The following is a 14,887-nucleotide window of genomic DNA, read 5'->3' as shown; positions in this document are numbered from 1 at the left end:
CGGTAAAAGCTGTACAATCGGGGGCTCTGTCTTTAAGAAAAGCCGCGGAGAAGTTTAATGTACACAAGTCAACTTTGCACGACAGAGTGACGAAACGAGTTACTATCGATGCAAAGCCTGGGAGAAAGCCTGTTCTCTCGAACGAAATTGAAAAAAGAATTATTAAAAATGTTACTGAAAGTGCTGAGAAGGGTTTCGGTATATCAAGAAAACAACTCCTTCATCGAGCTGCTGTTCTTTGTAAAAGGAACAAAATTACAGGTTTCAAAAACTTCACACCATCTAAACACTGGTGGGAAGGTCTGAAAAAAAGGCACCCCGAGGTTGCGTTAAGGAAGCCAGAAAAGCTCGGCACAGTACGTGCAAGAATGCTTAATGGCTGTGTAGTAGATAAGTATTTCGCAGACCTATCTAAAATAGTTGTTAACCTTGATTTGCAAGAGAAACCAGAAAATATATGGAACTGCGACGAAACCGGCAAGCAGTTAGAGCACACGCCCGTCAATGTCATTGCCAGACGTGGCAGCAAATCTGTTGTTGGCCGCACTGGCAATGACAGGTCCAATATTACAATCATGGCCTGCGTAAATGCCACTGGGGATTCCATGCCCCCTATGCTTATAGTGAAGGGCAAGACTAAAAAGTCTTTATTCGGCTTCAACACAGCCGAGTCTCCCCAAAATTCAGTTTGGACCTACAATGAAAAGGCTTGGATGAATGAGGAGTTGGGGGAACAGTGGTTTCGGGAGGTTTTTCTAGCGCACTGTGGCCCCGAGAGACCCCAACTTCTCATTCTGGATGGCCACGGATCTCACGAAACACTCGGCTTGCTAGAACTTGCAGCGGAGGAAAATATACATATATTAGCACTACCTCCCCATACCACTCACTTTTTGCAACCCCTAGACAGAACTGTATTCGGTCCGTTCAATAAGGCGTACAACAGGGTTTGTTCTGAATTTTTGTCTGAAAATCCGAGTAACTTAATAAACAAATGGACGTTTCCAAAAATGTTTTCTAAAGCATGGGAGGCTGCAATTACGAAAGAAAACATCCAGAGTGGCTTCAGGGCCTGTGGGATCTACCCACTCAATCCCCATGCGATTCCGACATCGGCATATTTACCGAGCTCAGCTTACGAGACAAGCATGCCCGTTGCGGAAACACCGGCAGCTTTAGGGAGACCGCCATCTCCAAGTGCCGCCGACAATGAAAATATTCCAAGCATCAATATGCCCATCCCGCCAGAAACAGAGTCACAACCCATGCACAATGCAACATCTACAATGCCTCTTATTGATTCAGTAAGTCATGATCAGCCCACGCCAAACATCATATCTCTAGAGCAGCTTCCCCTTCAAACTACATCACTGCCCACAACGCCGTCTTCGCAGAATTTTGAAGTAGATGATCCCAGCTATTTACTACAGCTGATTAACAGTGGCGAAATTCAGGTGGTTGCCACAGCTGACAACGAAGGCGTCGCTACACTGCCTGTGGACACGGTTTGGAATGAACACATAGACGCAATCTTTTCTCCATCCGTAAATGCCCCACGCACTGCAGTCGAATCCAAAAAGAAAAGCCGCGCAATTACATCGCATCGGTTACTTACAAGTGTAGAGGTTGTTAATGAAAAACGGGCAGTTGCTGAGAAAAAGAAGAAAATCGAGGAGGAAAAACAAAACAGAAAACTCAAGAGGGAACAAAACAAACTTAAAAGAGAGAAAAAAACAGCTTAGAATTTATACACTACATGATGTTTCAATGTTTTCCTTCCGGTGTTGAATTAATTCAAATGAAATATATTTACATGTATATAACTTATAGCTTTTTTGTTAAATTGTTGATAAATTAAATGAAAATGATACTTTTTTGTTTTTCTCTTCATTACTCAAATAAACGAAACATCGAAATAAAGAACAAGGATAATTTGATATATGAGCGCAATTCTTTTTTTTCAGAAATCCAAAATGTTTTTTTTTATTCCATTATTTTTAAAACAATTAAATTACAATGCAATACCATAATACGTATATCTGTGAATAGATTTTTAAAATATTACGCATAATTATTAATTTTCTATCAATGTCCGAACTAACCGACTGACCGTCCGAATTTACCGACTTGCTGTCCGAATTTACCGACCTCTGTTACGTCTTGGTTTTTATTTTATATTCTTTTGTTAACATGATAACATCATTCGGAACTCTAGATTTTTCGTAAGTATTGTTGTTTTCACAATCGATGCACATTCACTCACACGATCGTGTCAAGGTGCTCAAACTCCAACCTAATCTGATTTCCGAAGAGCACCAGACTGTCCGAAGATACCGGCCTTTACCCTAGTTTTACCCATTTAGATCGATAATGGTTCCCCGTGTAAGAAATGAAAGTACAGGTTTGTTCAAATGCAGTTTATATCGTACAATAGGGAATACCTGTGGAATTAATTATGCCAGCGAACACGGAACGGAAAGTCTCGAATTTTCTCCAAACCAACTTTGTACAAATGACTACGGGTAAGTTTTTATTTGTGTTTTACATAGATACAGTGGATGAGAGGTAGAAAAAGACAAACATGGTCATCAGGCTACATAATTCCGGCTACCTTTGGGCCAGTGTTCTGGTATTAAATCATTCTTGAAGTAAATTAATGTGTACTGGTGTCAGAAAAAATTTTTGTTAGGGGCCCCTAAAATTGTAAAAACTGTGGGGAGTTGTTTTATGTCAACAAACAACATGTACCGGTACATGTAGGTCTCAGTGATTTCAGAGTGACCAATCATCAGACAGAACCACTCTGCCCTGGACCCACTGGTGACCTTGGGTGACCCCCAGACCCCTTGATGTAAAATTGGACCCACTGATGTTTAAAAGATAAATAAATGAAAAATAGGATTCTTCTTTTGAAAATTTTGTTCACCGGCCAATGTGATTTTAGATCTCATTAGTCTAAAATATTAGTACAATTCAATCTTTAAGTTGACAGACTAAACGTTTATGAAAATACATGAATCAATGTTGGCTTTCATTATATGCGTAGACAGTTTGAAAAAAAAAAAAAATACTAAATGTCCATTAAAGTGTAAAATAATATGTGAATTATTGTAAACTGGTGGGCTGTATTGCGCATGGTTGAATTTCTGAATAGATACATGTAAATTAATGTTTCCATTATTAAAGCATTTACGTAGGATATTAAGCCTCTATGTGCATGTTATATTTAGGTTGAATTTAGGTTTAGGTTATTTAGGTTGAACTTGAGGACAGCATCAATATAAATGTTTATTTAAATACATTCATGAATCAATGTTGACCTTTATTACTTACATGTACATGCATCTAAGCTGGAAGTTAATATGATATTGTCACTGAAATATTTATTTAGAATATACCAGTTTGTAATATTTTGTGGTCTCTTTACAGGTTCCTGGTGTAATGGGATGCAGTAAACTAATTGACCAAAGAAAGAATATATGTGGTATAGTAGTCATGTATTGTTACTATTACATGTATTATGTAGCTAAACCCTGTATTTTTAGGTCACCTGAGTCATTCAGGAGACCCATTGCTATCACAAGTTCGTTGTCGTGTGTCATTCATAGACATTATGGTATACATCTCTTAAGTAGGTATGAGGGCAGTAGTCATTGTGTTAGTCCATGGGTAAGAACTGTAAATAATATCAATGTATAGTATATATCGTTTTGAAAGTTCCCATTATACATATACATGTATTTGATAATTAGGTGTGAATTGTGTTTTGATAAAGTTATAGTCTGTTCTCTACCTGGAGTAAAGAAAAACAGCATTTAATTTACATGTATTTTAGTATGTTTTACAGTGCTACCGTTGTGGCACATACCTTGCATCATTGTCAAGATAGTGTTATTTAGGTATCAACGGACGTCAAAGAATTTGAGAGAGAGGAAAGAGAGAGAGAGAGAGAGAGAGAGAGAGAGAGAGAGCGTATTTATTGAAGAACCTCTGAACATGTTGCTTAGAAAAATGAATGTGAGCGAGGAAGAGAAAGTATAGAGAGAGAGAGAGAGGGGAGAAAGAGAGAGGGAGCAAGGGTATGTTTAATGAAGAATGTCAGAAATATTGAGACAAAGAGAGCAAGAGTACATGTTGATCAAAAATTGAATGATAGAGAGAAAGAGAGAGAAATAAAAAAGTACATATTTAGGAGAGAAAGAGAGAGAGATAGAGAGTATGATAACAGTGAATGAGAGAGAGAAAAAGTATTCTTAGCAGTGAATGTATGGTACAGACAGAGACAGGAGAGGGGAAAGTATTCACCAATGTTTAGCAGAGAATCTCAGAGTTTTTGGAGTTAAAAAAAATATCTACTAGTTGAGTGTGTTTGTTATCTGATAGTAGTATGCCATCATTTATCTATGAATGGAAAATATATTTTAAAATAAAATCTGTTTTAAATTAGGTATTCCTTACACACAAAATTTTATATTATATAAATCCATTATATCATTAAATAGTTTTTAAGGAATCTGGGTGGCATAATTCTAAAACAGTTTATTTTCATTCAACAGGTTGTGATTCAAAGACATAAACCGCCACATCATGGACACAGCAAGCTCCAAGTATAGTACACATAAGTGTTCTAAGTGTCCGGGGGACACAGAGTACCATTGTGTATCGTGTCCATGTGATCTGTGTCCCCAGTGTAAAGAGAACCATGTAAAAGATCTCCAAACAATAGACCATGATGTTGTGTCACACCGTGATAAAATCAACTACATCCCAACACAAGAGATCTGTGTGAGACATCCTAGCAAAGTTTATGTTAAGTACTGTGAACCTTGTCAAGTTCCTGCCTGTAATAATTGCCAACAACACAGAAAACACAAGAAGATAGATGTTAGAACAGTCTATAAAACAAAGCGACAACAACACAGAGGAACCATTCACACCATCAGAAGTGAGGCTCTCTTTTACAGACCTGTTCTCCTGACAGGAATCAAAACTGATGTCAAAACCTGTCACACAGAATTTTCCCTCTATCAATCAGAGATGTTAACAAAGGCCCCGAAACTGAAGAATTTCATAAACAAAGTTAGAAAAGATTTAAAGTACATTGTGTTTTGTGACTTTGATTTCAAACACAGATGTTTAAAACAGATGATAGAAATGAGCAGACATATTGTCAGCCTTCAAGAATATGAACTCAGATATGTACAGCCAGAATTCACATTCAGTGCGCTACAATTCCTCTCCTTCATAAAGACAGCCCTCCCCCAGATACATCTTACACTCCACACCAGCCAGCTCTCCATGACTGAGTCACTCAACAAGGAGGATGTGATGGAGTCACTGAGTGCAATCCAAATCACAGAGAGAGGAAACCGACGCGTAGGAAACCAGTGTCTGCTGAAACTGACGTCTGGTGCTGAGTTCCATCAATATCTCACACTGACAGGTGTCCGTAGTTGTTTACACATTTCCTGTGTGACATCAGACCGGGTCTGGGTCAGTGATTATAACAATCTCATGTTGACAGACACAACAGGTGTCCCTCTACATCGTGTGGAGGATTCATGGAGTGGTTTATATGGATCACACACAGTGAACAGTGAGAGTGAACTGATTTATAGAGATAGGAATTTTAACATCAACAAACTGTCAAAAGATATGAAAACAACCACCACTTTTATAGAGAGAACAGACTCTACATGGAAACCACGGTGTGTGTACTGGTCCCCGTCCACTGGGGATCTACTGGTCGGGATGTATAACGATGATACAAAGACAGGCAAGGTAACCCGGTACAACCAGAGTGGACAACTCACACAGACCATACAGAACAACAACACAGGACTGGGGCTGTATAGAGATCCTAGCTATATAACAGAGAACAACAATAGGGATGTCGTGGTGTCTGACTGGTGGTCTGGTGTAGTGGTGACAGAGCGTGGAGGAAGACATCGTTTCTCCTACACAGGACATCCATCAGGATCAGGACTTCATCCAGGTGGAATCTGTACTGACGCGCTGTCACACATCCTGGTGTGTGATGGTAGAACCAAAACAGTACAGATGTTAGACAGGGACGGTCAGTTCCTGTCACATCTACTGATAAGACCATCAGGGATATTCTCACCATACAGCCTGAGTTATGATGTCAACACTCACCGTCTCTGGGTCGGATCACGGTACAACAACACAGTGGTTATATACAGGTATATCACCAGACAGGACGTTCTGACAGGTAAGTCTGAGTCATTATCATTGTAAATTATATAATATGTAGTCACACGTCAGACATATATAGGACATGATCTTTATCATTTGTCAATATAATGTAAGTATATATTTATTTATAAACATTCAACATCACATAATCAAATATAAATACATGACATGTCTGTTGAATAATTGACTCATCACATATATATGTATATTTTTTTCTGTAATAAATGAATGAATTAATAATTAAATACATGTATATATGTTTATTAATTGATAATTGATACATTATAACAGACAAACATTGCTGTAACAATCATTATACAAGATGTGATGTTTGTAATCAATGTGTTCCATCTGACTGTTTGTGTCTGATGTTTGTAGATCTGAATCCAGCCACTGCTGATGTGATGGAGTCACTGAGTGAAATCCCAACCCCAGGGACAGAAAAACCACAGCAAGGAAACCAGTGTCTGCTGAAACTGATGTCTCCCCCCGCGTTACTTCACTCTCTCACACTGACAGGTGTTGGTGATTGTCATCACATTTCCTGTGTGACATCAGACTGGGTCTGGGTCAGTGGTAATAGAAACAATCTCATGTTGACAGACACAACAGGTGTCCCTCTACATCGTGTGGAAGATTCATGTCGTTATTTATATGGAGGATTACACACAGTGAACAGTGAGAGTGAACTGATTTATATAGATGAGGATTATAACATCAACAAACTGTCAAAGGATATGAAAACAACCACCACATTTATAGAGAGAACAGACTCTACATGGAGACCACGGTGTGTGTACTGGTCCCCGTCCACTGGGGATGTACTGGTCGGGATGTATAACGATGATACAAATACAGGCAAGGTAACCCGGTACAACCAGAGTGGACAACTCACACAAACCATACAGAACGACTACACAGACCTGGGACTGTATAGTAAACCTAACTCTATAACAGAGAACAACAATGGGGATGTCGTGGTTTCTGACTATAACTATTGGTCTGGTGCTGTAGTGGTGACAGAGCGTGGAGGAAGACATCGTTTCTCCTACACAGGACATCCATCAGGATCAGGACTACAGCCACATGGAATCTGTACTGACCCGCTGTCACACATCCTGGTGTGTGATGGTAGAACCAAAACAGTACAGATGATAGACAGGGACGGTCAGTTCCTGTCACATCTACTGATAAGACCATCAGGGATATTCTCACCATACAGCCTGAGTTATGATGTCAACACTCACCGTCTCTGGGTCGGATCACAGTTTCCCAACACGGTGGTTATATACAGGTATATCACCAGACAGGACGCTCTGACAGGTAAGTCTGAGTCATTATCATTCACATTAATTAGATATAGAAAACTAAGACACACAGTCCGTGTTAATTATCAGTCAATAAGATACATGTAAGACATGTTTATCTGTGTGATTGTTTGTCAATATAAACAGCTCATTGTTACAGGGTTAGCTGTATCTATTTCATTAATTAGATGTACAGTCACATGTCATTGTATTTAGTTAATTAGAAAAAAATGTCATTGTAATTAATATGATAAGGCATGTATTTGTAATTAGTTAATTAGTACAAGTTAATTGAATTGATTTTAATAATTAGATAAATATTTAAGGATGTGTCAATGTAATCAATTTAATTTGTAGATGTAGCTCTATCATTGCATAACCTGTAATATGTTAATTAACTAACAGCTAATTAATGACTTGTTGTAGATCAACACACACCCTGTCCTGGTGGGGACGCCTTATTCAGCTCAACACCAGCCGTAGAATAGAGATAGCTTGGATATTGACAGGTTGTAAATGTTTCTGTACAAATCTAGTCTGCTCTCAAAACCACACATGTTGTTTGTCACTTTGTTCAACATCTGCAGCTGAAATTGAGCTGTGTATAATTCACATGGACTGTAATACTGACTCCTGTTTATTTCACACTTTGTGATCATCCAAACATGCTGAGTGTGGAATGTCATACACATTTTACTCTGCTTAAAATGGATTATCTTAAACATAATTTTTAGCAGATATTCATATGAATTCTATAATAACTGAATATTAATAAAAAAAAAGAAAGAAAAAAAAAACCACCTGAATGATTAAAAATTGTGATAGATCTTTATCAATTTGAACATTTATGGTTATCATACCCCCGCTCCGAAGGAGGAGGGGGTATAATGCTTAACCCTTGTGTGTCTGTCTGTCCTTCATTCTGTCTGTATGTAACAAAAATTTCTGTTGCATTTTTCTCAACAACTAATCGTTGCAGGTGCTCGAAATTTTAATACACTATATGTTAAGGCATGCCATATGTTAGAATTTATTTTTGTACCAATCGGATGTTAACTTCCTGTTAAATGACGACTTTTGTTTATTTTTTGCCTAAATTTTCAAACAAACAAAATACGTAAAGAATTGTTCAGCAACTATTTATCGCATATATGCTTGACATTATAACATATTCTTTTTTTAGGCATGCCTTTCGCTTGGATCTATTTTTGTACCAATGGGACGTCAACTTCCTGTTTAAGTCGACTTTGCTTATTTTGTATATTTACATCAGAGCGGGGGTATTACTAGTGAGCATTGGCTCACAGATATCTGAGTAATATCATGCTGGTGTTGATCACTAACTAAATCATTCATTAGTTTATTCTGTTTCCTGTAGATGGGCCAATTTTACCTGACCATGAGGGGAGAAAATAGAACACCTTCCTTGAAATCCTTACAGAGGAAGACAGAAAACAGACATTGGCTACGTAGACCACTCACTGCAATATGACGTCATTATCTTCAAGTACGCACTGACCCGAGTCACTCATGTAACCTATTACAATGTGTCTTTATCTGTCATCGTGTGGTGTGTGTCGTCCGTCTTTCCTTTACAATTTTACATTTTGAACTTCTTCTGGAAAACTACACGGCCAATTGTTACCATATTTGATGTGAAACATTGCTACAATAAGAAGAATTTAAATTTAATATTACTGGATTATCCGCTGAGTGACCGATATCTGGACTTGTTTTAAATATCGCGCCATTATTTGAACCTGTGTTTTGTGTACATGAACTATACAGTAATTACTTATTATTCTCTTATCATTTTTATTTCACAGTATGTTATCTGTTCAAAATAGTAATTTGTCATTTTACATTGATATCAATTGTTTGAACCGAGTTTTCCAAAGGAGAAATCGAGTTATTGAAATGGTGAAAGGGGCACGTCGGCGGGCAGCTGCGAGAAGGGTACCCCTATTGTACTGCAGATCAATTGTACATATATCAGAGATGTGCATAAAACTTGGATTTTTTGTTGTTGTAAATTTATATAAAAAAATACCAGCTGTTGAACTTGGTCAATTTTACGCAGAATATTGCATATAGGGTACCCCCATTTTACAGATAACTCTTCATAACTCTTCATACAGTTTTTAAGATAGGTAGTTGTTGTCTTGTAGATCAATTGTACATATATTAGAGATGTGCATATAACTTGGATTTATATTTTGATTATTTATGTGTACATATATCAGAGATGTGCATATAACTTGGATTTATATTTTGATTATTTATGTGTACATAAACTCTACAGTAATTAGTTTTTATACTCCCTTACATGGCTTATCGGTTATATCTTAGTATGAGAGTAGTAAATTCTCATCTGACAGTATGTATTTAATTCTTTTGAATGCTTTTATAATACCCAGTAATTTAGTGATGGGAAAAAGATGTTACTTAAAATTGGGGCTTATATCTGAGGATTTTTTATTTTTCCTATTTGCAAAGAATAACTTTTGTTTATTGATTAAACATCATATTCAAAGGGGAGTAACTCAAATTTGAGTTCTTCAATTACAAACGAATAAAGAGTTATTCCCCTTTTTGTAATATTTTTTAGATAGTTTCACCTAGAACTGGTTGTTGACCCCTGACATGCTTTTCTCTGAAAGTTAATTGAATATCAGTAAATATAATTATAAGATTTTTAAAAATGCCCTTAATAAGAATATTATTGGTGGATTTAGCACATTTCTTTATATTGATCATGTAAATAGAAAACTCGTGTTTATGTAAATAGTTTTTGAACAATATTGTAACTAAGTTAAAGTGTACTGCTTTTTTTTTCTTCAATTTTTTTTCTGTCTATTTACGTTAACCTTGAATTACATAATACTTATATACACATTATTGTTGGTGAGTTGTAGCAAGCTGTAGATAGCACTCAATAAATGTGATATTTATTCATAGTTTTGTCTTTTTTCTTAGTAAGACAGTACTGTAATATTTGGTACAAAAAAGAAGAATATGATACAGTAACTTTATGTACAAGAACAAGACAATTATTCATTGGGGCGAACCAAATAACTGATAAACCAATCTCCTTTTGGATTCACTATAGTTAGATGTCAATAGAGACTAGTCAACAACAAATTACAAAATAAATTTTCCATCCAAGTACTCAAAGTTGTTTCAAGAACTTCATTTTGACTGACAGGTTAAATTCTGGGTATTAGTATAAAAACTGTTATATTGATAACATATCTGTCCTAAGCTGAAGATTAATCCATAATTGTAACATGATCGAGCAATAAATTCTGTTATATAAACTTTACTATTATATGAATAGTGCCTGTTTGGGAGGGTAACTGTTGAAATAGACACCCTGAGACAACCATTGTCAACCGACGCGAAGCGGAGGTTGACACTGGTTGTCTCGGAGTATCAATGTTAACAGTCACCCTCCCAAATAGGCAGTATTTATTTATTATACTGAATGTCTTTATTTTAAAAAAAAATTGCTGCTTTTATATTGAAATAAAGTGAATGCTACGGCGAACCGTACGCGCATAATTTACGCACATGTAACAATCCGTTGTGTTACCCGTTGCTTTTCATCATAAATACTGAAATCTAATTAGTCAAGATGCAGTTGATAATCCGTTCTTTTACCCTCAGCATTAGAAACATACCTGACAACGGGTAACACAACGAATTGTTACATGCGCGTAATTTATACGCGTTCGGTTCGACGTAGAATTCACGTCATTTCTACATAAAAGTAACCGAGTTTTTTTTTAAATGAAGACATTCAGTATAATAAAATATATAGTGCCTGTTTGGATGGAAAAAGTTGAATTTGACACCCCTCGAAAACCATTGTCAACCTCCGCCTCGTGACAGTTGACCATGGTTTTCTCGGGGTGTCAATTTAAACTGTTACCCTTCCAAACAGGCACTATTTATATAACATAATGTTACACGGAATGAGGAACTTTTACGTTTAAACGTTTAACCTGTAATTGCGCAATATAACCGCATATACGTGTAACGTTACACATAATTATGCACTTTAACCGCATATACCGTCACACGCAATCACGCACTTTGCGCATACTTTTCTACACGCAACCACGTACTTTAACACATCTACCGGTACATACAATCAATCACTTAAACGCATAAACAGTTACATGCAATCATGTACTTTTACGCACATACCTTTACTCACTATCGCACACTTTAACACATATACCTTAACACCCAATCACATACTTTAATGTGCATACTGTTACACACAAGCACTTTAACCGAATATACCGTTACACGCGATCGATCGCACACTTGGCTCATAACCGTTTGTTGCAATCACGCACTTTAACACAGATACCATTACACGCAGTCACAAACTTAAATGCATATACTTATACTTGCAATCACACACGTAAACGTTTATTCCACTACACGCAATCACACATACCGTTCCATACAATCACACACTTCAACACATATACGGTTACACACAATCGAACACTTTAACACATATATCAGAACAAGAAACCAAGTACTTTAACAGTTATACTGTTACACACAATAGCACACATTAAGGAGCGAGGCAGTACTCCTGCTCTATTACATTGGTGCCCAACAACATGACCCACGTGGAGAGGTTTAGAGAGGCTCATGTGAGATTTCTATGGGATAGAAATAAAAAAGAAGGGGGGATGGAAAGTGTAATAGTGAATATATATACGGCCGCACTCCTACTAGCACTAGGTAGTGGTTAAACCCATTAGCTCAGTCGTTTTTTTTTAAACTGAAGGGTCCAGAGTTCGAGCCTAGTTGTGGCCCGTACAGATGTTAAGTACTTTGTATGAACGACACACTTATTTGATATGCACGCGAAACAGAGCAGCAGAATATGTGTATGTGAAAGGATACCTGGGAAAGTCTTTCAAAGAACAAACCCGCTTTCTATGTTCATTTGATTGTAGTTTCATTTATTTATGTTCTAATTTACCCGTTCAAACGAACATAAAATATTTATAAACTAAAGCTCAAAACACCAATATATAGGTACAGCTCGCGCGAGTGGAACATACTTTTTTTTATTACATTATATACATGTACAAACAACTTTCCGTTTTCCTTCATTCAACATTCTACAATATAAAAAAAAACGTATTATAAACATCAATATCATCAAAATAACAAATTGACTGGGTGGACGGGTGGGGGTCTGTTGATAGGCAGCGATTTCTCCAATAACTTCTACTACTTTAAGCACGTACCCAGGTAACTTTCGATACGCTTGAGTAACTTAATTTACGACCAATCAGAGATTGTATATAAATATAACAACAACATTCAAACACGTGTTACTTGTACCATTTATAAATATATTTACTTTTACATAGATATAATTGTAATGTTTAGACGATGCGTTAAGCTGTGTTGATGTCCGTGTCACTTGAATGTTTCGAATGCCTGAATGTAACTTTCTAGACTGGTAAATATATACTCCAGTGGCAGTTAAAGCTGAAAACCGGTCATAAGTAGACACCATTACACAGGTAGCTGGTAGGTAAACCCTTCGATGTCGTTACACCCGAGTGCAAAACCGAGACTCGTGGCCGACATGTAGCATTCCTTTCGTGGTATTTTGATTTTATGCATTCATTTCTTGTTCTATTTGCATATTCTGTATGTAAATAATGCATTTACCTATTTATTTGACGTAGTTATTCTCCTTGCTTTAAAAAAGTGCATAAACGTTAATAACTTCACCATGATCGAGTACCACGCCAAAACAAGATGTACGTTCACACAGGTGAGACCTCTACAGCGAAGTACCTTGAACTGTTCAGAGGTTTGCCCCTTATATAAGGGCTGTATGGACAGCATTGATGAAAGAGAAATATGACGGAAAGTGCATATTGACGAGCGATGTTCTGCTTTTAGGAGCCATCAAAACTAATACGCGACCAAAAACTTATATGAATTCGTGTCAGTTTTCCAACAACATACAGTAGAATGGACCTTTTACATTAACAATAACAGAGAGGAGCTGCGTCATCATACACACAGTAGGATAGATCTTATATAAGAGCAACAGACACGAGATGTGTCACCATACACACAGTAGGATAGATCTATACAAGAGCAACAGACACGAGCTGTGTCACCATACACACAATAGGATAGATCTTAAACAGGAGCAACAGACACGAGCTGTGTCACCATACACACAGAAGTATAGATCTTATACAAGAGCAACAGACACGAGCTGTGTCACCATACACACAGAAGGATAGATCTTATACAAGAGCAACAGACACGAGCTGTGTCACCATACACACAGTATAGGATAGATCTTATACAAGAGCAACAGACACTAGCTGTGTCACCATACACACAGTAAGATAGATCTTATACAAGAGCAACAGACATGAGCTGTGTCACCATACACACAGAAGTATAGATCTTATACAAGAGCAACAGACACGAGCTGTGTCACCATACACACAGTAAGATAGATCTTATACAAGAGCAACAGACATGAGCTGTGTCACCATACACACAGAAGTATAGATCTTATACAAGAGCAACAGACACGAGCTGTGTCACCATACACACAGAAGGATAGATCTTATACAAGAGCAACAGACACGAGCTGTGTCACCATACACACAGTATAGGATAGATCTTATACAAGAGCAACAGACACTAGCTGTGTCACCATACACACAGTAGGATAGATCTTATACAAGATCAACAGACACGAGCTGTGTCACCATACACACAGAAGGATAGATCTTATACAAGAGCAACAGACACGAGCTGTGTCACCATACACACAGTATAGGATAGATCTTATACAAGATCAACAGACACGAGCTGTGTCACCATACACACAGAAGGATAGATCTTATACAAGAGCAACAGACACGAGCTGTGTCACCATACACACAGTATAGGATAGATCTTATACAAGAGCAACAGACACGAGCTGTGTCACCATACACACAGTATAGGATAGATCTTATAAAAGAGCAACAGACACGAGCTGTGTCACCATACACACAGTATAGGATAGATCTTATACAAGAGCAACAGACACGAGCTGTGTCACCATACACACAGTATAGGATAGATCTTATACAAGAGCAACATACACGAGCTGTGTCACCATACACACAGTATAGGATAGATCTTATACAAGAGCAACAGACACGAGCTGTGTCACCATACACACAGTAGGATAGATCTTATACAAGATCAACAGACACGAGCTGTGTCACCATACACACAGAAGGATAGATCTTATACAAGAGCAACAGACACGAGCTGTGTCACCATACACACAGTAGGATAGA

The 14,887-nt window shown here is 37.4% G+C and overlaps 1 protein-coding gene across 4 annotated transcripts in view; it reads left to right on the top strand.

The window, feature by feature from the left end:
- The window catches only part of LOC128171010 (uncharacterized), a 555,905-nt gene extending 545,425 nt beyond the window's left edge, over positions 1–10,480 (top strand). For all 4 annotated transcript variants that reach the window (XM_052836772.1, XM_052836773.1, XM_052836774.1 and 1 more), the window contains 3 exons: positions 6,595–7,539; positions 7,950–8,032; positions 8,902–10,480. In XM_052836772.1, the coding sequence (XP_052692732.1) occupies positions 6,595–7,539; positions 7,950–8,011 (1,007 nt within the window). In that variant the 3' untranslated portion in view covers positions 8,012–8,032; positions 8,902–10,480. The remainder of the gene's footprint in view (positions 1–6,594; positions 7,540–7,949; positions 8,033–8,901) is intronic.
- The last annotated feature ends 4,407 nt before the right edge of the window (positions 10,481–14,887 follow it).

This window comes from Crassostrea angulata, chromosome 2 (genome assembly GCF_025612915.1).
Source record: "Crassostrea angulata isolate pt1a10 chromosome 2, ASM2561291v2, whole genome shotgun sequence".
Taxonomy (NCBI): Eukaryota; Metazoa; Mollusca; class Bivalvia; order Ostreida; family Ostreidae; genus Magallana; species Magallana angulata.
This window is presented reverse-complemented; position numbering and strand designations above follow the sequence as displayed.